The 24,846-nt window shown below is 40.3% G+C and overlaps 1 protein-coding gene across 1 annotated transcript; it reads left to right on the top strand.

The window, feature by feature from the left end:
• The first annotated feature begins 788 nt into the window (after positions 1-788).
• LOC124145683 (peroxidasin homolog) lies at positions 789-18,200 on the top strand. The gene is made up of 13 exons (XM_046515562.2): positions 789-850; positions 2,721-2,801; positions 4,389-4,500; positions 5,346-5,533; positions 8,922-9,107; positions 11,217-11,301; positions 12,112-12,221; positions 12,886-12,987; positions 14,478-14,558; positions 14,904-15,624; positions 15,970-16,139; positions 16,765-16,870; positions 18,029-18,200. The coding sequence occupies exons 2-13, from the start codon at positions 2,723-2,725 to the stop codon at positions 18,096-18,098; spliced, it is 2,010 nt and encodes a 669-aa protein (XP_046371518.2). The 5' UTR covers positions 789-850; positions 2,721-2,722; the 3' UTR covers positions 18,099-18,200.
• The last annotated feature ends 6,646 nt before the right edge of the window (positions 18,201-24,846 follow it).

The following is a 24,846-nucleotide window of genomic DNA, read 5'->3' as shown; positions in this document are numbered from 1 at the left end:
AGAATTCGTGCTTAGAGTGCATCAGAGAGTCCTATACCCACTAAAGAGAGCGAGTGAGTGAGTGAGTGAGTTAGTGAGTGAGGTTTAACGCGGCTTTTAACATTATTCCAGTTATATCATGGCTTGTTAGCTTAATGTGGGAGGAAAGCACCGGAGTGATGGAGGTCTCAGACCTTTACCACTTTGGTGAAATCCACGAGCACGGGTATGTTGCTGAAAAACCTAGAAACATAATTGGGGCGAATCGGGATTCGAACCCACGATCATAGGTTTCTGGCGTGCCCAAGGGACGCGAGTCTGCACAGCGAATTGCGGCGCCTTAGACAACTGCCCCCCCCCCCCCCCACACACACACACACACACACACACACACATACACACTAAAGAGAAATAAATAGGGCAAATTCGCTTCATCACATGGGCAGTCTCTATAATGGGAAACTTGACAGTTTTAGTATATTCTCTTAATCATATATTAGAAGAGGGTTTCTTGTTTGTTTGTTTTATTGATGTTAAGCACCGCATTTAGGATACGGCGACATGCAATTAAACATTTCAGCGAGCCCGACCACCCGATCCCGTTAGTCGTATCTTACGACAAGCATGGATTGCTGAATATTAATTCTATCTAGGATCGTCCCTTGTTTGGTTTGAGGAAATCGAAGTTATTTAAAAATTTTCTGTTAAAAGTAAAAAGTGACATTAAATGATTAAATGACTGACGTTGAACCCAACGGGAAGTAGAATTTGTTTATGAGGACGTCATACATTACTGGTTTACATAACTATCGTCCCGCCACTCAACTAGACAACTCGTCCATAAAGATACCTGTCTGGTGTGCACGTTGGGGTAAGTCTCGTTAGTCTAAAATCCTACTTGAAATATACAACTAGACAAAAGAAAGTATACACCCATGTTTGGTTGCTGAAAATGAAAACGAAATGTTATCGGGTATCGTAGTTTTGTTTTGGACCGTAAGTTTGCTGTGTCTCGGCGAGTGTTGTAAGCCTAGTAATGTTTCATAAATTTTTTTATTTCTTTGGTCAATTACAAGTGGACACTTTCTTTTGTCCGGCAGTTTACACTTTGAGGTTGATGCATAACCGAAACATTCTTTTACTTCAAAACAACGCATGGCTATTTAAGAAGTTCACTTGCTTATTCTTTGTATTGGCATGCATATCGCGCGTGAAGTCAAAATATGGAATTGCATGGGATATGTCTTCCATAAAACCAAGGCCATGAAAGTTAGAACCCTGATCAAACACGTTCTGATCAAGAGTCGTATGAGACTCTTTGAAATCCTCGCAGAATGATAATGCTTTGTGGTACCTGACAACTTGAAATGTAGACATATAGATAATCGCACCCGTGTGACTTTTGATATCAAATATATCAACACAAGTTGAAAAAGTGGAAAAACTCCGAGGCTTGCCGAGGATTTTTTTCACTTTTTCAACTTGTGTTGATATATTTGATATCAAAAGACACGAGGGTGAGATTTTATTTATCATCCAACATCAGTCTTTCAACTTTTTCAGTTTGTAGACAGAAATCAGCAGTGTCTTAAGTGTAAAAAGTACTGCTAACAGCTTCAGTAGCAGAGCCATTAGTGATGTCATTTGATTGTGACGTCCAGGTAACCAATGACGTCACAATGGTCTGCAAAGCATTGTGATGCAATTTCATGGCAGCGATATCTAAACTGGAGATGTCGCTTGATCTCACCCAAGCGATATCTCCTGTGGGAGCCAGTTTTGGATGATAAATGAATGTAGACACCAATCACTGGAGCTGCTGGAATATTGCTCCACATAAAGGGAAAGTTGACTACTTGAAAGTTGAAGCCATTATTCTGTCATACATTCTTGGTTTTTGTCAGTCTGACTCTTCGTGCACAGATCCAAACATGCAACAGGTGACTGATCTCTTTATGTTTAGGTCAGTGGATAAATCGGTTGAAGGGAATTGGATAAATGACCATTAATATTTGAAACGATATCATATTATCGATACACCTAAAGCTTAAATATCAACTTCCTGAGCGAAGTTATGTTCGCATAGGAAAATGGAACTGTTGCTGCTTTCTGAAATTTGAAATATTGTGGAACATTTAGGGAAAACTGATTTTCCCCCGAGAATGTTACTTATGTTTAAAGCATCAATTCCCTTGCTTTTAAATTTAGAAACATGCAGGGGTCTTTTTTCTGATTGAGTGGTGTCTGTTTCTGGTTTGGCCAAATGCTTCAAAGCAATATAAAGAACGCACTTCATAATTGTTAAATATATTGACAAAATCTTCATGCTACTAAAGTCTTTTCAGTGTTTTGATTCGAAATATTTCGACATTAGCAATTGTCGAACCAAGATGATGTAACTACATGATATGTGTAAAGGCTGACAGAGCTGTTATCTAGGTTCGGGAACTTGCTCACATTTGGATAGCCCGTCTAGATCTTTAGGGTTGGATACCACTTGCTAATGGAACCAACTTAACGAGTTAATCCAATGTAATTTGAGTTTTTATTAACTTTCGATTTTCGTGGACTCTCCTAACCGGGTACTGTTCAAAGCGGCGCTAAGGCAAACTCATTATCATAAGTTATCCTTTCGCATGTTAAACTTATAATGTCTTATCTGGTCAATATACAAATACTTGGATTCTCAGGACGTTTCGCTAAACTATGACTTGGCTATTGATTGTTCTTGTAAATAGCAGATATGATGACTTCCGCCGGAAGATGGGCCCTCTGGGTGTTGACTTCCGGTTTTGTATTTGTGACAACACAACCTCCTAATGGTAAGTGGCCCCCATGACACCTTGTTTCAGAGCAGCCATATTTTCCAATGTCCAAAGTTTTTATGCGAGAAGTAGACCATTGTTATATTAGAAGAAATGAGCTTCATTTCTCAACCGGATGAGAGCATTCTTGCAATAATCAGAAAAGTGCATGGATATGTATACTCAACAACAACAGTTCCTGTGACACCAATATTTTAGTGTATTTTTTAAACAAGTAAAGTTTGGTTTTCAATATTGTAGTACATGTATGGAATCAAGTCACAAAAAAGCAACTTCTACAGAAAAGCATGCATTCCATGCAAAAGTTGACTTTTATGCAAGCCCCATGCATTTCACTACCCAAGAATGGGTATAAAAACATGTGTGTTAACTGGATTCCATATGCATTGTTTAGTGAGTGAGTTAATATTTAACGTCACATCGGCAATATTTCAGCCATATCGTGACGAGTGCATTGTTTAGCATCGTGCTGATAACAACCACTCAGAAAAACAACAAAATTACGCAATTATTCAACATTGCGAAATGCCACGCCTTTCCGAAAATGAGCGTCTGCGAGCCATTGTATGCTTGAAGCAGGATCGAGTCAACGTGATGCTGCAAGACAATTTAACGTCCACAGAAACACCATTTGGTGTTAATGGCAACGTTGGCAACAGACGAATGCAGTCAGAGACCATCCTCGGAATGGCAGGCCACGCGTAACCAATAATCGACAAGACAACTGGATTCGAACAACACACCTACGAAATCGATTCCAGCCAGCAACAGTGACTGCAAGAAGCATCCCTGGCCTTCGACGAATATCTTCACAAACCGTGCGTCGCCGCCTCAGATTTGCAGGGAACATCGAAACATGCTCCAGCAGATATGGACACTCAGATATCACACAGGACTTTGTGCGACGCGTGGTACTTCCACGAGACGAAGATGTGTTGCTTGCATCCAGAGGTGGACACACACGCTATTGATTTGTAATTTGATATTTTGGCATGTTCATGTTTTTCATGAAATAACGCATTTTCTAAAGTCAGTATGGCAAATTAAACCATTTGAACACTTACAGGAGTCTTTTATCTGATGCAAACCGAAATTGTTTCAGATTTGGTAAAAAACATAACTTTGCATTAAATCTTATTCAGTGTCACAGGAACGTTTGTTGTTCAGTATATAATTTGAGTTTATCAGTGATTGTAAAGACATACTTGGATAAATTCAGAATTTATCTTTAAAAACGAGACCGAGAGAAGCCTTATTGGCTTTATCGAATATGTTCGATAGTCCCGAAGATCTCGAGTTAACGAGGGGTTCACTGTGAATTGAAGAACATAGTACACATTTCACGTGTTGCTTTTTCAATCTCTTGTCTAAGTAGCCTTAGGCACTGAAATTCGTTGTGGGGAGTTGTCTCCCTTCGGCGTGCAAGGACGTGGTTATCGTTAGTTCAAATCTCAGCTTCGTCCTGATTTTGATCCTCGTTTTCCAGGACCAACTGTACCCCCGTGCTCGCACATTTCTACTCCGTGACATGAGCCTTTGTTTTAATATAGTGTGCTTGTTTATTATGGTTGTATTACCTTTCAGTTGACGGACAAGCGGACCTCACCGTCCGCCAAGCCGCTGCCTTTACTGGGGGGCGGGACACAACAGTTACTGTCGATATAGGAATGTCCTTCCTTGCTGCAAGCACCCAAACGTAAGACATCTATTCCTCCATACAGTTTGGTAGTAAATCTAAAGCATTATATAATATGTTTTAAATAAAAGCGACAAAGCCGTTTCCATTTTAATAAGAAATGTGTGCCAAAGAACGAACGTAAAAGATGGGTTAAGATCTGTCTATCATTGAAAAACACGGGGAGTTTGGCAATATTGTTTGAGTATTACAATGTTGACAGATACCACCTCTTCTGCCTGACCTGTGAAGATCCGGATGGAGGTCATCAGCAAGCAAAAGCGACTATGCTTGTCGTAAGAGGCGACAAACGGGATCGGGTGGTCAGACTCGCTGACTTGGTTGATGCATGTTTTTGTGTCCCAATTGCGTAGATCGATGCTCTTGATGTCAATCATTGGATTATCAAGACGCGATAATTTACAAACCGCCGTCATATATATACATAGTAGAATATTGCTGAGCTCGGCATTAAACAATAAACGAACGAACCTCCCTCTTTTGCCAATATGGGTTATGTGGTAAAAGTTCAAATTGGTATTTTATCCAGGTATGTTATTACTTGTCAGTGGCTTATTGATAAGCATCAGTTTCATTGACAAAACTGTTGGCTGTGTGTAGTGATATCTTCTGTTTGTTGAGGTAAGTATCTCTAATCTCGGTCAGGAAAGATGTTTTATATTATTACTCGTTGAGCTTACAACTTTCTCCCAAAACATAAGTAAATACGTATAATGCAGATATTACGTCCAAAATTCAGTCTACATTGTGTATGTCGAGCTGGAGTATATCTCGAAGTAAATCCGACCGCCTCCGGTTATGGTCAAAGATTACATATATGTTGATGCCATTTTTTGTACATCCAGATCTAGGTTTTCTGATACTCCTTTTCCCCAAATGGACGACATATGTGCGCCTATAAATGTGACGGCGCCATGTGATGTATGGAGCCCTTACAGGACTCCCAGCGGCGTCTGTAACAACCTAGCCAACCCGAGATGGGGAAAGGCTCCAACTCAAATGAGACGTTTTCTACCGCCTGTCTACCAAGACGGTAGGTTAGAAATATATACGTGTTTTGACTCGGAATGGAATTAAGAACATTTGGATAGTTTTATCCACCTGAAGACATCATATGTTATGTAAATACTTATGCCACTATTTTAAGTTGAATATTTGGACTTAGGGCCTATCGTTAGAATGGCGTTTGTGAGATATATATAAATTAACGTATAATTTTGGCACGTAGTCTTACAATGATTCCAGAATATTCAGGTTATCTGCAGATCCCAATTCAGGAGAAACAAACTGTCATAGATTGTAAACTCGAGGTGAAGACGTTTCCAATTGCTCTTTCGTTTCTTATGCATTTTCAAGTTGAATTTGACACGTGGGTAATGTATATATTATCTGTGGTAAATTCAACATGACAGTGATGTCAACACGTCGTTCAGGACGTGTGTCCATTGGTTGTTACAATGATAAAGTAAGAAGAAACATAGGAACGTTTATATAACATGTTTATTACAAGGTAATTAATGCTTCGAGCAAAGTCATTTACAGGCAACCTAATAATCTCTCCCAGGTAACGTTTACGTTGTGGAAAAGCATGCCAAATCTCTGAGAATTTTTTTTAAAATTGTCGAAAATACCCGTGAAGATTCGGGTTAGAATTGGACCTCAGCTTGTCGACAGGCGACTAATGTGATCGGTGTTCACTCTAGCTGACTTGGTTGATGCGCCTCATCGTATCTCAATTGTGTAGATCGATGCTCATGATGGCTATCACTGCATTGTCTTGTCCAGACTCGATCTTTTACAGACCGCCGTCATATAGCTGGAATATTGCCTTTTGCGGCGTAAATCAACAGATGAACAAACCTTATTTCCGTGACGCCCATCTATATATAGCTGTGTAATGTATCAGCAACTATTATTCTATGAGGACTGCATTTATCATGAACCCGGACGCACAATCATCCCATGATGACATGTCCCGCCTCCTACATCCCGGACCCATCTATTAACAATATTAATGCAAGCTGTAGGCGAATATGTATTCTCGACACAAATTTTCCCAGTTTGCATAAATACTACAATTATGCTATTTAATAACTCAATCATTTAATTACAACCCCGGGCAAGGTATGACCATCCGACCTTCCTTCAATTTGGATATATATATATATATTATGTGAGCAAATTTTGTTTCTATGAAATGTTACAGTCACCATCTTAGGACTACAGTGAGCATAAAATGTAATTATCAACCCCGAGCTAACTTTCAGGCAAGGATGATATGTCCGACCTTACTTGATTTCGGAACTATCTGCATACGATGTATATGAATTGTGTCAGAAAAAAATCTATTCCGTAAACAGGTTATTATCAACTCCGACATTGAGGAAAGCTCTGATGATACATCACATTTTACATCTCACTTTAGCGATATTATGCTAAAATATGTTTAGAAATAATTCACACTGTCAGTCTTATAATACAAACAGGTACATAAACCGGGCAAAAGAAAGCATACAGCCATGTTTGATAGTGGCAAAAATGAAACAAACAAGACATGGTTATTCGATGCTGATGTGGTATCCTAGTTATTTCTTTGGCCTTAAGGGGGGCACGGTGGCCGAGTCGTCTAAGGCGCCGCGATTCGCTGGGCCATTATTGTTTCAACAACTAAAATGAAGAAAAACGTATCAAATATCATTTCACTGAAGTCAGTCTTTCTGGTTGCCTCACGTTATGAACTTATAAAGCGCTATGAACAAAACAGCAATGTGACGTCATATGACATCAAATGACCAGTGAAGGGGGCACGGGTGGCCCAGTCGTCTAAGGCGCCGCGATTGGACACGCCAGGAACCTATGATTGTGGATTCGTATCCCCACTTGCCGTGATTATTTTTCTAGGTTTGTCAGCACCATACCCATGCTCGTGGGTTTCACCACGAGGTAAACGTCTGACACCTGCATAACTTCGGGCTTTCCTTTCACATTAAGCTGACACGCCGTGATATAACTGGAATACTGTTAAAAGCGGCGTATATAAAACCCAACTCACTCACTCCTTGGCTGTGATCTCTGCAGTGTTTCGGCGACTGTTTTCAGCCTTGTAACGTCTTTAATCATATCCAATTTCAAGTGTATGCTTACTTTTGCCCGGCAGTGTATATGGAATAGATTCATAACATAGTGTCGGTATGCCTGCTTTGGTGTGACAGCCACTGGAAAACTCAGGTGCACTGGAACTATAGGAATACATGTTGGATGATGGTGCGTGAAAGACGGACTTACTATCACACCAGAATCTCAAGTAGGGTTGCAGAGAACCCCTCACCTTGAGACACATTCGTGACAAACTCGTGTTATTCCGGGACAAGCCGAATAGCGACTCGTGCCCTTCCCATGGCCATTTTTGCGACCGGGTTCCGTCTTAGCGGAAACGGGCATACCTAAAACAATTGTCAACTCGTTGCGTAATGGTTCACATATATTTTCCCATATATTATATATGTTTCAGGTGCAATTTAAAGCACATCGGGTCGAATTATACAGTATGACTGAACACATTTAACTTTGTCTTGGGTATATTTTTAGATGCAAGACATGTAAAATCAAAAAATTATTTCTATGGGATTCTTTGAAATTTCTGAGGGATTCTGAGGGAACTTGAAACCATACGCGCATTCTGGTTGGTTTGTCGTATTTTCGCACATACCATTCATCGAGAGGGGGACGTGTCTTCTTGCCGGTTACGGAAAGGTGCGGGTGGTGACGAATGATAACATTCATCGATAGGGGGACGAGTCTTCTTGAAGGTAACGGAAAGGGGCGAGTGGTGACGAATGATAACATTCATCGATAGGGGGACGAGTCTTCTTGTAGGTTACGGAAAGGTGCGAGTGGTGACGAATGATAACATTCATCGATAGGGGGACGAGTCTTCTTGCAGGTAACGGAAAGGGGCGAGTGGTGACGAATGCATGAGACAACCTGACACTCTCACACCCTGGACCCCCTCACACATGACTGTCACATACAAATAGTTGACTTTACCCATGACTGCCGCGGACAATATCACTGAGTTAGTGTATGTCGTTAACGCCACAGTAAAAATATCAAGCTGTTCTAGGACGACTTTTAAATGATCAAGTCTGAAACAGACCAACAGGTTCTTGACAGAATCAACAATCCCGAGTCGTTGAGACAACATGACACGCAATCTGTCTGCACACTGTAACCACTTTATCTTATTTTTGAGTTAGTTTCGTTTTACCCCCAAGGGGTATCGCTGTGTAATTTGATATATCTATTTTGAATTTAAGCTCTGCTGTGGGATTTGTCATTCGTTTAATCCAGTAAATGTCTGTGTACATCCAAGTCTGTCATCATCAAAGTTCTTTTCGAATTGTTCATCCTTCGTCAATTAGGCATAAGTCTTCCTCGAACACGGGGCGTAAATGGAACCGATCTTCCCAGCGCCCGTTCCATCAGTTTGATTGTCCACGGTGCCGCTGATCCCGAAGTCACCCCCAAGTACCAGGGCATCACCCACATGGTCATGCAGTGGGGGCACATCACCGACCACGACATCACCCACGCGCCTATACTAACACGTAAGTAGCGAACCTGACATAGTAAATGTGTACATGTGTGATTATCTTGGAGGAAAGGCTGATAGATGTACAGTAAACTACGTTTATAACGAGCGCGCATATAACGAGCTGTTTTTTGGTCCCAACCATTTTCTGTATATATGCTAAGTATATGTTTATAACAAACTACGGTTACAACGAACTAAAATAAGTGGTCCCTTTGAGTTTGTAGTCATTAATAAATGAGTACCAGAGTTTGTGAATGAGATATTTAGTTTACATAACGTCCAACGAGCGAGAAGGTTTTTTAGTTTCATGTGAGACGAAGTCTGTTGTCAAAGGCCATAGAAATATAAAAATACCAAACATTTAAATGGTTTCACTTTTCGTTAATTAGGAGTGCGTGTGCGTGGGTGCGCCTGTATCAGTCTGGACTTCAAAGCGTTAGCCCACTGAGATAACGAGCCAGTCCGACCAATCCGTGTTATATCCCCTCAAGCCGAGCACCAGGCAGGGTAGCAGGAAGTAGCAATTTGTTATGTCTTTTGGTATGACGCGGCCTGGGATCGAACCACCGAGCTCCCTTTCTCCGGGTAGACGCTGTATCCACTACACAACGGAGGCGGTCTGTCGTTAATTGAAGCAATCGCAATGATAACACAGTACAGCTAACCTTCAAGCACAAGGAGCAATGAAGCCCCCTTGATCTAAGGCGCCGCAATAGATGATTCTGCCTCAGTCACATATACAACGGTCGCCGGACGATGTGGGGGCATCGGTGGGTTTTACGGATGCCCAGGCGTGACACATCGGTGCAGTAGTCATGAAACCAAAGATGATCGGTAGATACCCCTCATGTCACCGGCCGGTGGTTGGAGGGTGTCCGAAGGATTTTGGAAAAAAAGGTAGGCTTATACCGTTCAGTGACTGACCGGTCATCTGGCGGGAATAGGCCGGTAATCTCCCGAGACCCGGACGGTGCCCGTCCGATGTAAACCAAATCGTGCGGTGCCCATCCGGGCACCGGTCGATCCCCGGATGAACACCGCCCGTATCCTGCTCGCTACAAAAGGAGCTCGCTCAGTGCCCGGCCGATCATAGTTCGTGTTAGCCGTCGAAATTGCTGCAAGTGCTGTATCACATTTCAGTTGATTTTGTAAATTTGCGTCACAGATCCATTACCGATAGGGGTGTGGACCACCGGTCGCCGCAAGAAAATAACTCCGAGTTATTTTCTTCCGATGTGTCCACCGGGGTCTTCCCGAAGTCAAAACCATGGCCAACGCTCAAAGATCATCGTCTGGCATGCCGTCGGGTATCTCTCAATTTTGCCGATTTTCAGCCTTTTCGGGCATCGTAAACTAATCTTTCCCGACATCGGTGGACATGTGACCGAGGCATTACGCCTCCTCGCCTTGTGAGGATCCGTTTGACCTGTATTTAATCCCGGATTCGCTCCGATTATGATTCATGGTGTGTCAAGACAGTACTATGACGTACGCACGGTGTATCTGATTCGTGCGTGGTGAACCCGAAGTATTAACGTCTTGGGAAGCATGATCTTACATAAAAAACAACAAAAACGTCTCGGGATTTTTCAGGATGGTATCCAAATTGCGGGGCAAAGGAAAGTTGTTAGATGGTCGCTAAAAATGAAGCAAGCAAGAAATGGTTATTCGATGGTGATGTATTTGAGACGGGTATCATAGTTGTGCTTTGGACCATCAGTGTGCAGTGTTTCCGCGACTGTTTCCAGCCTAGTGACATTTGATAGTTTCTGTACCTTTTGGCTCAAATCGAATTTTTAAATGTATTCTTCCTTTTGCCCGGCAGGTTATGTAACACACGCGCAGCTCTATGAGAACATAATAATAAAATATGAGTGAGTGAGTGAGTGAGTGAGAATGGTTTAACGCAGCCTTTAGCAACATGCCAGCAATATCACTGCGGGGGACACTAAAAACGGGCTTCACACCCATGTGGGGAATCGAGCCCGGGTCTACGGAGTGACGAGTGGACGCTATAAACACTAAACTACACATAGTGAGGCGCTGTCATGCAACCTTGTCTCATAAGACAAAATAACCTACATGTTGGTAACTGTTTGTTGATTTTTTTTCATGTGATGAGGTCCAAACAAGAAGCCCCTGTTAATCGACTGTTGTCTGGAGGGAGCAACTTCAGCAGGGGCGCGGGGCTTCGGTAGTTCTTCGCCGTCAGTATCTCATCTTTATCATTACGACAGAAAAAATGTATTTGGATATCTAGAAAACAATGAAATATTGAATTCTTAAATATGAATCCTAAAAAGTATATTTATAGTTAAATAGATGTGTTCCTTCTGTTTTTCAAAGAATATCGTATTGTAGTTTTGTAGGTATAAGTGATGTCCATAGTTATTGTTATTTTTACAATTATTGATCAATTGTCAATCATACGTCCCATGAAAATACATGATGTATAAACACTGGTTTTTATTATTTGATATGTCTATTGACCCTTATGCTGACAAACAATGTTCTTAACGTTTTCGCATGACACGCGAGTGAATATTAACAAATGAAAGACGTTGTAGTAAAAGGTATTGTCAAAGCTATATGATTAAATTCAAACATTCTATAACTATTTAATATGATCAAAGAACTCCGTCATCCTTCCTGGGTCGACCGCCTCCGTGGTCTATGGGTAGAGCGTCCGCCCGGAGAGCAGAAAGTCGAGGTTCGATACCCAAGAATGGTACTTGTTATTACCCTGCCTTGGCGCTCGGCATTAAGGGGCTTTAACAATGAATTGTCGGCTTGGAGTCAGTATACTGTGAATGGGGTATTCATGTTAAACTGCGGCATGGTATCTCAGTGGGCTAGCACTATATGTCAAGACCAGTACAAGCAGCCACATACACACACATGCATGCACGTCGCTATATGAGTGCAATAATCTTGGACGCGACGTTAAACCCCATTTCACCTTCACCTTCCTCCCAAGGTCATGCATACGGGTCACAATCTGTCACCTTTTTTTTCAGGAGTCCCTGTTTCCCTATTCCAGTACCGCCGAATGATCCAATCTTCATTGGCCGTACCTGTTTGAACTTTACAAGGTCCATACAAGTACCCAATCTACGGTGCACCAATGGTAAACACTGAATCCGGGCTTTCACATTTAGGATGTTTGTTTTAACGTTCAGATTTATGTGAGTTTACAACACACGTTTAAAACACAGCTCTTGACTCCTGAACGCCCAGATCATATGAACAGCACTACTCTAGATACATACACGAGTTAGCTCGGCTCTACAAATATTTGTCAGCCAATCCCCTCTTTTGATGAAAAATCATATGCATCAGTTATAATTCCATCTTCGGATTGTTTGTTTGTTGACGCCGCACTCAGCAATATTCCAGTACATGACGCCGACAATGTACTTAATTGTGACTTGACCAGACAATCCAGTCATTGATATCATGATTAACGATCTACGCCAATGACACGTGGTCAACCATTTCGTCGCCTTCCCCACTGTAACGCGGATTTCAAACGGAATCCAGCCCTGTAATATACATGGAGGTGACACCTGTACAGTTAAGAGGTATAACACAGATTCGAGTATAACAGCAATACATGCATGAATTGTCCCATGTTTGTTTGTTTTGAGTGTGGGGAAGGCGTGACGCTTTACAAACAAATGGACATGTGAGTTTAGCCATCATTCAATAAAGCTGGGCATTTGCGAGATACCTTGTGCTTGTCATACTAATGTCAAGACAGAAATTTCTGATATACTTGTTGATGTTTTCAGCTCCAGTGGAACAGATCAATGCAATCACAGCCTTTGTGGATTCGTCTAATGTGTATGGATCGAGCAAGGAGGAGAGTGATAACCTCAGGCTGAGAATAGATGGTAATTGTTTCCATCAAGTAGTTACTCACTGTGCATTGACGTTAGGGGTTAGCTGGGAGAGTCAAGTTTACTATTATCGAGGGCAATTATCAACGAGTTTCCAGAAATTGGCTTCGCATATTTATCCATCGAATGGGGAAAACTATGTTACTCGCATTATGACGAAACCTTTGTTCGTGTTTATTGTTTGTTCTGTACAATGAGGATAGCGAGTTGATCAATGTTTGCATGTGGTGTTGGTCGTCTATAGCGCCGGAATGCGTTGTGTAAATTAAAACGTCAACGCCAGAGAACAATCAGTCTAGAATGTCTGCGAAACAGATTCCATATGGCCCTATTTATATTCCAAGTCAGGTCCCTTAGTCGTGACGGAGACTGACAATGGTTGGTTCTAATCCCAGATTCGCCGGGATTATGATTCTTGGTTTGTCGGCACCATACGTGTGATCTGGAGTTTACTTATCTTTATCTACATATCTATCTTCAGAGGTTCAGGTAAAAAATGTCATTTTAATTTTTACTAAGAAAACAATACGTGAAATGCTGGACTTCCTCATTGATAACATCTATGTACAATTTGGGTGTAAGACATTTAGGCAAGAAGAAGGTATCCCCATGGACACCTTGTGCTCTCCTTCTTGCTGACCTGCTTCTTCATGCATATTATGAATAAGAATTTCTACTTGGATTGGCAAAGTCAAAAGAAGATAATTTGGCCGAGAAGTGTAACTTAAGCTTCATGAATATCGATGATTCTCTTCGACTGATTTACCCACCTGAACTAAAAAATAAAGGAGACTTGGCAAATGTTAGAACTATTGAAGGTGTTTATGTCCCCTACTGAAATCAATATCCCGATTATAAAGGGGACAAATCAATAAAAGAGCCCTTTCGGGATTATTCACTGAGCCTTATACAGTTCAAAGACGACCCCAAGTCAGTTAGCACGCTGTTCGTTACAAATCAAACTTTATATTTTACATAATAGAAATATATAGAGAGTCTCATCGAGTGTCTTTTGATATCAAATATATCAACGATTGTTGAGAGGTTGTGATACATCACACGAGGGTGAGACTTTATTTTTCATCCAACAACAATTATTCAACATCAATTTGTCCAACTTTTTCAGTTTGTAGACAATAATGAGCAGTGTCTTAAGTGTAAAAAAGTACTGCTTCCAGCTTCAGTACAGAGCCATTGGTGATGTCATTTGATTGTGACGTCCAGGTAACCAATGACGCCACAATGGTCTGCAAAGCATTGTGATGCAATTTCATTGCAGCGACATCTAAAATGGAGATGTCGCTTGATCTCACCCAAGCGATATCTCCTGTGGGGGCCAGTTTTAGATGATACATATAAAAAAAAACATTAAGAAGACATGAAAAAAACCCTGGCATTTTATTTACTCTTACATACACATCAATGCATCAAAATGATACCTATCGGCCGCTGTTATGATAATATTACTGATGTCCATATTTCAGGCCTCCTCAAGTTCGAAAACTTCAACCTACTTCCAACAAATGAGAATGAAGATGTCTGCGATGCACCGTGCTTCGATGCAGGTGCGTGTTTTCACAATGAATGGTTGTAGGCAGGAGCGGACATGCTAATACACCGCTTGTCAATATGCGGCGATGGATGGTATTTAATCCTATACGTCGTTCTGTGGATTCCAGGGCAGAATAGGTTCCCAGCATCCCGTCGGTCATTGAGTGAATGTAGTTCATTCAGTCTGGTCTAGATTCAGTTGTTAACAAGTTTGCTAAATATACATGGAATACTACTGCCCGTTGTGTTAAACAATATTTATTTACATAACTATTCACTCACTATGCGTTAATAGTATTGTGTCAAACAGTTTTTGGCACTGCAGGGATTTCTGGTTGATTCTCTGCTACTTTCTTCAGGTGATACCCGTAGGAACGAACAGATGGGTCTAACCAGTATGCATACCCTATTGATGAGGGAACACAACCGAATTGCAAGGACTCTTAAAAAGTACAACCCTTTTTGGAGCGATGAGATACTTTTTCAAGAAAGCAGGAAAATCGTTGGTGCAATGGCTCAGAAAATAACCTACAGCGATTGGTTGAACATCGTTCTTGATCCTGTAACGCGAAGTATATACGGTATTGATTCAACCGGACCTGGGTTTGCCAAAGTCTATGACCCATCTATCGACCCCAGTATTCGGAATGTTTTTGGTGCTGCTGCCTTTCGGTTCGGACATACCCTTGTACGTACATTCTTCAGCCGACGTCGCCCAAATTATTCAGTCAACGTCATTCACAGATTGAGTGACCTTTTTGGCAAGACCAAAATCATAAGGGACTCCAAAGGAAATGCTGTGCATGAATTTTTACGTGGCCAACTTGTCGACACTGCTGGCAGGTTTGACCGGTTCATAACTCCTTCCTTGACCAACGAGTTGTTTAAGAGCGCAACAAACAGTTTTGATCTGGCAGCGTTCAACATCCAGCGTGGGAGGGATCATGGCACACAGTCGTATAACGCCTGGAGAGAGTTCTGTGGACTTCCAAAGGCCTATTTCTTCAGGAGAGGGCCTGGAGGTTTCTCCGATCACACCGAGGATGCTGTGAACGAGCTGGCCCGCGCCTATGCTGGCTTGTATGTCGATTACTGTATTATAGTGACGATAGCTGCGAGTATTATTTGATTTAATTGCATAAACCCAAACTTACCATGAATCCTTATCTGATTTTGTAATTAATATATGTATTAAATAAACGTCTGACTTTATAAAATAAAGAGCATAAACAAGAAGGACTTTTTTCTAAGCACTTAGCAATTGAAGGCAACTGTACCCATGATCATCTGTGTCGTTTGTATCTGAAGAACCACCCATGGGTATTATCATTGTCATGCATGGCAATTTATGATAAGAAGAAGAAAAGACAGGATGAGGTATCAAACTCTTTTTATTGTTTTTTAAGCCTTGATTTACGCTTGCAGGAGCCCGGATGATGTTGAGATCTTTCCTGCAGGAATATCCGAGATACCGATGCCAGGTGGTTTAGTCGGACCCACATTTGCCTGTCTCATCGGGAAACAGTTTGAGTTATTAAAAAGAGGCGACCGTTTCTGGTACGAACGGAATAACCCGGTGACGGGTTTCACAACAGGTATGTTGGACAGTATTCTGACAATTGTATTTGGATAATGATTTTTTAACAAATATCAATATCTATACCTATATGTAAGAAAGAAATCTTTTAATGATTTCAAAATATAAATATGGCAGTTCTATAATATCAGTGTGGATTGTATTCTGAAAGTAACATCCTATCAAAAGCATTATACCAAGTAGAACTGTCATGATAGAAGTATTGCAAAACTGACCCACATTTAAGCTTGCTCATTGTGAAGATACTCAACTATTTAAGGAAGTATAGCAGATAACATACCTCAAGGATCAAGATACTGTTTCTTTGAAACAATGACTCAATGTTATCCATTACCAAACAAATGAAGTAACTGGTTCGTTATGGTTTGATCCTAACTGAATTTAACATTTTATCAAAAGAGTTCAAATGGATGTTTCAAATATTAATATCTCTTCTGTACATAAAGAAGCGAGTGTTGCAAAGTTTCACGCATGACGCTTGCCTTGATGCGTATTTCTCTTATTTTATTACGAAAGAATAAATTAAAAAGGTATTTCATTGTTTTGTGCCATAGGGTTTGTTGTTCCTTGAACTGAGTGATAACAACAAATGCTATTATTCTCTTATTCTATCCAATGCCCAGCCCAACTGGCTGAGATCAGAAAGGCCAGCCTGTCCAGAATCATTTGCGACAACACGGACACCTTCCTGATTCAAAGAAATGCCTTCAGGAAAGCATCAATATTTTGGTGAGATATCTGATGAACGACAATCAAGGTTCAACTATGCTTATGTCATATTGATGTACCATTTTTCCGAGATACTATAAGGTACGAGAAGTGTCCTTCCTAAAAGTCCAAAGCATTCTACTGAACATAGAAATGGAGGACGTGTTAGATTTGGAAGTCGTTTCAAATATTGCGAGGAAATCTACATGTACTTTCGCAATTCTGTTGAAAAAAAGGGACACACATATAGCATTTCTATTGCAATAGTAATAACATCCCTAATGTTACCACGGTTTTATTTTATGTAATATATTTCTGACAATGGTTTAATTTCTTGACATTACCCATAAGGGTAAAACCAACGAATGTAACCCGATATTTGCTCTTCGGCAATTTTCAAAGCTGATTGGTCATTTGAGTGAGTGAGTGAGTGAGTTGGGTTTTACGCCGCTTTTAACAGTCTAGTATTCCAGTTATATCACGGCGTGTCAGCTTAATGTGGGAGGAAAGCCCGAAGTGATGCAGGTCTTAGACGTTTACCACTTCGGTGAAACCCACGAGCACGGGAATAGTGCTGACAAACCTAGAAACATAATCGGGGCGAACCAGGATTCGAACCCACAATCATAGGTTTCTGGCGTACCCAAGGAACACAATTCTGCATAGACGACTGGGCTACCGTGCGCCCTTACTGGTCAGTTGATGTAATATGACGTCAAATTGCTGCTTTTTTCCACAGCGCTTTCTAAGTTCATAACGTAAGGCAACCAGAAAGAATGACTTCTGTGAAGTGACATTTGATACCTTTTTCCTCATTTTAGTTGTTGAAATAATAATGGCCAATAAATAGAATCAATTCATCACATCGTATACTGACCAGTTGTTTGTCCTTGACAAATGCATTTCGATGCCTAAGTCTTTATATTTAATTCTCTCACCATCTCATCAAGCTTAAGTACCTGTATTCATTTCATATGTATTCATACGATAATATTTGATAATCAGTTAAGAAGTAATCGCTCCATAATTGTCAATTCATGTCTTGGCAATATGAGAAATAATTATCACAAAGAAACCCACACATTGCTAGTAATTAAATTAAACAACTTTCACAACGTTATGAAGACGAGAGCTGAAAGAGATGTGATCATATGCGCTAAGTCACTGTTTTATTTTCAGGAATCCCCTCCAGTCCTGTTACAATCTCCCAAGAGTAGACCTCGGGAGGTGGAGGGCTGTCCCTGCCTAAAGATAGGGGCCACGTTTCTCGAAGCCACACTGCCGTACTTCTTCGTCCATACTACATTGCGCATGTCATGGATGGATGAAATAAATGACTTGTGAATCAATAGGGAACATTTTGTCATTACTACACCCTGGCAACGCAATTCCTTGGCATTAGTCAAGTAAAATATAGGGCTTTTATATGAAGACTAGAAGTTTTAAGCTGCATCTGCAAAACCAGATTTGTATAAGTTATAAGTAAGAGCCTAAATATGTTAAGCACCCCCTTCCTGACCGACAGGACCGGGGTTTGAATAGGCACCTAAAACATAAAATTGCAATTGTTAGGCAAAATATTGGCGACTAAATTGCATCACGTACTCACTCCCAATTTAGTTTATATTAGATCGTGTATGATGCATGATCAGTGGAGAAGAACTTTGTCAAGAGCGATACAGTGTTGTTCCATGCTGACATGAAGGGATAGACAAAGGGTCTCACGCGTGATTGTGTTGGCTGGCCTGGACGTCGACCTGCTGCAAAAAGGATGTACGCAGGATACGAACAGCTTTGTGCGAACACATGGTAACACCTTTTGATAGTGGTTCATAAAGTCATGTTTTATGATGTAGCAGGGATTTGTCGTGATTATGGATAAAGGTTTGTCGTTTTAAATTATACAATTGTACGGTTCTGTTCGCGCTGCTAATGATATGACATGGCTCATTAATCATCATATGATGGTGGTTTTGAATATCAACATCGAAAAGTTTATTCAGAATAAGGCCACTGGCCCAAGATACAGAGATATAACCATCTGCACAATATTGTCATACATAATACATACAGATGTAGATGTATATTTATATCAAAAATAATTAAAGGAACAGTATCTCTTATTTGATTTACCTTCAGAAGGGATACACATATGTTGTGCAATATTTCGCAATCTTGTGATAACATCAGGTATATGAAATAATACATGGATGGGGTGATTATATATTTACTTATTAAGTTATTTCTTGGGATATTATAAAATTCACACACAAACAAGATATGCAATTCATCTTCAATAAAAAAATTCTCTTACTGAGACAATTTGAACAGAGTCTTTCTTCCTATGGTGTAGAATGGTGTCTTCCTGTATGTACTGTAATGTTAAAGTTGCTGCATCTAAAGCGTGATAAAATCCTTCTGTGATGAGGAATATGTAAGTAGCTTTCAATGTTTAAAAGTGATTTAAAATGTTTATAAGAGTATGAGTCTCATGGGTTGTTGACTTTATCGCACCACGTTTGCTGAAAATTGTCAAAGAGTCTCTGCTTGAACAAATGTATAAACATGTCGTCAATGCCTACATCCTGGGATATCTATGCAAACTCAAAACTAAATTGAAATAAAATATTCTTAATACGGGTGGCCCAAGTGGTACTTCTAACGCATGCACAGTTACCATCATGTAGCACTGGTAGGCTAGTCTATCTGGGCTGAGATGTAAAACCCCTAACCAGTACTTTACAGCTCTTATATGTATATGTCATATATGTACATTGCAGGGGTGCTCTACCACATTCACTAAGGGCCATAACATTACAAGTGTTTTTTGAAACTTTCAGAAATGGTTTACATGTTTCAATTATTTTACAGTGAGACGTTCCCCAAATTTCAGCCACATTACACAGGATATAGGTATAAAAAAGTTTGAATAAATCCTTGCATGGTAACTTTCCTCTGATATCTGTTTATGGCCACCACAGCTTTACTCCTCTGGCCATGGGCAGCTAAGCAGGTTTGAGCTTGTGCCCAAATCAATTTAGGTGTAAACATTATTCCCAGATATCTGTAAAATGAAACAGTTTCAATATTTTCAGCACAATATGTCCACTTTTCATAACTCGTCAAAGGTCCTCATTTATAAGTACCGTAACTTAAGTCTTTTTCAGAATATCTTTCATGCCAGTTCTGAAACAAAACATTTCTAAAGTATTTATTTTCTTTTGTCGTTGTAAGGGGGAATATGTCACATTTCATCAACAAACATTATGCCATATATATCTTTACCATCCTTTGAAATAAAAGCTCTTTTAGCTCTAAAGTACTCCAGAAGTTGTATAGGCTTGTTTATGAATATAATAAATATTTGACAATACGGGTGACAATATTTGAATTAAAATAGCTTGTCAATCCATCTGAACTCCTCACACAAGTCCAGAGGTTTGAGTGCATTGACGAAAGTATTTTCAAATATTTACCACGTGTTCCAGTACCCTCTTTACTTGTCAGCATAATTTCATGTCTCACAGTGTCAAAAACGTTCGAAAAGTCAACAAAGAGACAGTAAAATTTCCGTTTCTTTTTCCATGTATATTTCTGTATCATATCTTGTAGTGTAAAAATATTGTCAATAACTGAATAGTTTGGTCTAAATCCAGCCTGTTGAGACTTTAAACATAGTATCAATCTTGTCACCAGATTTTAAATAGTGGACAAATAATACTCCTGTCCCATAGCTGGGGTAACACACCGCTTTCAAGTATTTGATTATACGTAAAGTACGAATAGGGGTAATGTTTAGCGTTTTTAAAGTACTCAGGAGCAATGCCATCAGGTCTAGTAGACGTGTTGTTTGCAAGCTTTGTTATGTGTTTCTCAACGTTCTGACAACTAATGTTGGAGGTAATGAGATCCTGAGTAATATTGTCAGTCACATCACAACCACCGACGTTCACATCAGATAAAGGCTGTATATTATCAAAATGGATAGATGAAAAATGTTCTATCCATTTTATGTGCTAATTCCAGCAAGCATAGTAACCTGTTTTAACCGAGTTAGTTTGGGGTTTCCCTTGCATCAATTTCTTGTGTCATTGTTGATTGTAATATAACTGTCGCTTTATTGAAAAGGTTCTTTTGAAGTTTGAGCTTAGCTCTCTAAACCACTTGAATGTCTAGACCATGGTCTCCATGTCCTCTTAAAGCCCTGTATTTAGAAATCAATGTCATTATAGCACTGTAGATACTCATGAAGACTACAAGCAATCGTGTCATTTGTGTTAAATCATACTATTGTTTAGTCTGTGTTCAGTTTGATATTTTGCAATGGCGAGACAGAATTGGTTCAAATTGAACCACATTACATGTTACCCAGATGTTGGGTGTATGGAAATCAGATATTATTATGTCAGGGCTTAATTTTACCTAAATGGCAAAGAATATTATAGCATATAGTTATATACTGATGATCGAGAAGACATTTGACACGGCCTTGAGAAGGACAACGTACGGGATACTATCCCAAATGAAAGGGAATAGTGTATTGAGTGGTGTTTGTTGTTACGTGCCTTTTAACTGAAATGAAATGTAAACAACACTTCGTGATGGTTGCGAGGAGGCCATGTTCAAAACGCACCATATTCGTTGCACGTATGGTTCACCAAAGTAGTAAAAGTTTGAGAAATGCATCACTTCGGGCTTTCTTCACATATGTAGGCTGTCACGTCGTGATATAACTGGAATGCTGTTCATGGCGGCCTTAAACCAATCTCACTCACTGTAAATAATGATGGTGTCACCGAGCAGCAGGATGAACGTCCGATCTCACAGTAACGAAGTGTCAAATGTCAACACAAATAGATTCAGAGAGCAAGGTATGAGAGAGACTCTTTGACAACATGCTTCAGTCATGTACACACTTCGTAATTCTATATTCAACTGGCAAACCCATTTAGCACAAATACCAGTACTTTGCTAGCGATCACGCACTTACGACCAAACGGACACTGAATGTGTGAAAAAAGTGTTCATTGGATACATTATATAACGGGTTCAACATGTCACCAGAAGGCATGGGTACTACACCAAATACTGATTTCTCGCTTTCTTAGACAGAGATGTTCAGAAATGTTCCAGGAAGAGGACCATATTCATTATGGTCCATTTGACTGCCCCAGTGATGGCGGCCCAACTCGATCCCTGTTTCAAATCACTCTAGAGGGATAAGTAGAGGGTACAATTGAACATCCTTTGAGAAGTGTAACGGGCTATTTATGTCTTATGTCAATTCTAAAGTAATATTTGTATAGATCGTTCTGCAAAACGTACCTAATATATATAAATAATAATGTATGTCGACAGAGGAACGATCACCTAATACCTCTTCAGGTAAGAAGAAGGTCATATGAACACCTAAAGGCTTCAAAACTGAACAGAAGAAAAATAATGTTTTTTTTGTTTTTTTTATTTGATCCCAACGGGAATTGACCTTAGCCTTGATTTTGTTTGTATGTTGTGTAACGCCGCACTCAGCAATATTCCAGCTGTATGACGGCGGTCTGTAAATAATCGAGTCTGGACCAGACAATACAGTGATTGATATCATGAGCATCGATGAATGCAGTTGGATACGATGACATGCATCAACCATGTCAGCGAGCCTGACCGTCCGATCCCGTTCGTCGCCTCTCATGACCTATTCTAACCCGGATCTTCAAATGTTTTGAGTGAGTTTTTTGGGCCCAGTAGAGGAAATGACCCAAGGCTGAATGCACTCTAGAGTGATTTGGACCCTGGATCAAAATATTCTAAAGAGAAATTTTAAGGAATTGATGTGCTGCGCCGGCACTATACTTTTGAGAACACAACATGGTTTCAGTGGTTTCAAAACGGCCTCACCGATTGATTTATTGAAATGATATACTTAAACAGATTGGCTTCGCATGATGACGGATAAGAAACTCGTCATATAATGAACACAATACATAAAACCAGTCACCCATGCTTTGAGATTGAGGTGAAATTGTTCCGTAACACTAGTCATCATGGCGAGACAATACATAACTGTAAGGCACAGTCGGCAAGCAATAAGCATGATAAGGTTGGGGAACATACTCCGGCAGGCTGCTTATGATCTCAACAAATCAGTAAGTGTCATCTGAAGTTTAGAGTATTTGAATAGGCAAAACTGTGATGTGAAAATGTAGCATTTCAATGCAACATGAAAACATTCTGTTAAGAAATCACCCTGAATAATCAAAGAACAGTCACTTCATATCGGTAAAATTAATTCTTCAATGAGAAAAATCGAAAACAAATAACCGACGACAATTAGGAGATAAACATACTGTGTTTTCAATGTAGAGCTTGGTTACCTGTAGATTTAACCGCGCTCAATTGAATTTGAAACAGAACGCGCAGCGTGAGGTTTCAAATGTTAAAATCGTAATACGTCACTCGAACATATGGCAGGCATTGTAAGCATAAAAGCACGGCAACTTGGTCAGCTAACATGAGGTGTGCACGCCGAAAGAAAACTAAGCAAGCTTTGCAAAGCTTTCGTTCTGCGCCGCACGCCACCATGATGACTTCATATCGCTCATTGTGACGCAAAAAATAAGACGCCACAGTCGTATAAAGAGAAACGCCAAATTCCAAGCTCTCTGTTGTCCCTAAAACTTAAAATACATTTTTTCTAAAAATTTCTATCGTGTTTTTTTGCACGAAATATATTTCCACACATCCTTTGAATATTGTAGTAACTGCAATTTTGCATTTCATAACCTGTAATTGTATATATAATTATTTGAATAGGCCTACCGACAATGACTGAAAAAATACTATCCTATGAATATTAGCTTCCGCGGTGATGCGGCCGTCAAACCAGCTGTTTCAATCAAATGGGGTTTATTGTGATTTGATAGCCTCTGATTCACCAATCAGAATCGAGTAATATTCAAATCCGTGGCAGAATCATTGATTAGGGACTCAGTATCCGCTTATTCTTCGAGCATGGGTTGATGATACGTTATCATTGACCTTACTCCTTTGGGATTCCGGCTCACAAGGGATCCCGAGGGTACTCAGCTTGTAGTGAGAGCCGACTAATGAGGAGGAAGAGGTCACAGTGTTTGTCCTGCCGCATCGTGTACTGTTATGCTTTCCCCGAGGGGGTGGATGGTTGCTAAATTTATAATGGAGTCTTCAAATGGTTTGCCTGGCTGTCACGATGTACTTTGAACACTGATGGTTGTGGCGTAAACAACGTTCACTCGCTCACTTCCTCATCTGTGTCTTGTTCGAAATACAGATCCTACCTACAGTGATTCTGTTGAATGTCGTTAGATTGGCATTGGTATTGGGACCCCATAGAAAAAGTGCAATGACCCATAGTGTCTTATTTGGTTTCTACAGCATAAGGGTTTTAAATAATATCAAAATATTAATATTAAAACAACTAATAATAACATGTAGAGGGCGTCATGGAAAATGATAAATAGAAAATTCGTTGGAATAGGACCGTTTACAGTCTCAGACGAATCCAGGCCAACAAACCTGATCTTGTCCTTTTAGATAAATCCAATGAAACCATTTATATCATTGTATTTTCTGTTCCTTTTGACACTTATGTGATTGACAAGATCGAGGAAAAACATGGCAAATATGTGGACCTCGCTTTTGAAATGTAACGCTTGCATCCCAAGTACCAAGTTGTCCGACTCCCCATTGTTCTCGGTGCCTTAGGTTTGGTACCTCCCAAACTGTTGACTGACATTGGGAGAGTACCCGGGTTGGCAGAAGGCTGCAGTGTTGGGGAGTCTTCACATTCTTCGAAAAGTTCTGGTGACTATGCTTGTCGTAAAAGGCGACTAACGGGATCGGGTGGTCAGGCTCGCTGGCTTGGTTGATGCACGTCATCGATCCCAATTGCGTGGATCGATGCTCATGATATCAATCACTGGATTGTCTGGTCCAGACTCGATTATTTACAGACCGCCGTC

The sequence above is a fragment of the Haliotis rufescens genome, unplaced genomic scaffold (genome assembly GCF_023055435.1).
Source record: "Haliotis rufescens isolate VD_foot unplaced genomic scaffold, xgHalRufe1.0.p SCAF_12, whole genome shotgun sequence".
In the NCBI taxonomy this organism is placed as follows: Eukaryota; Metazoa; Mollusca; class Gastropoda; order Lepetellida; family Haliotidae; genus Haliotis; species Haliotis rufescens.
The sequence above is the reverse complement of the archived record's forward strand: the minus strand, read 5'-3'. Positions and strand labels throughout refer to the sequence as shown.

What these genes read in the sequence shown, in the direction of transcription:
- LOC124145683 (XM_046515562.2), top strand. Translation starts at nt 2,723, where the DNA reads ATGATGACTTCCGCCGGAAGATGGGCCCTCTGGGTGTTGACTTCCGGT. An exon ending in CAATCTACGGTGCACCAATG is followed by an intron (nt 12,222 to 12,885) that starts GTAAACACTGAA and finishes TGATGTTTTCAG; the next exon opens with CTCCAGTGGAACAGATCAAT. An exon ending in AGGAAAGCATCAATATTTTG is followed by an intron (nt 16,871 to 18,028) that starts GTGAGATATCTG and finishes TTTTATTTTCAG; the next exon opens with GAATCCCCTCCAGTCCTGTT.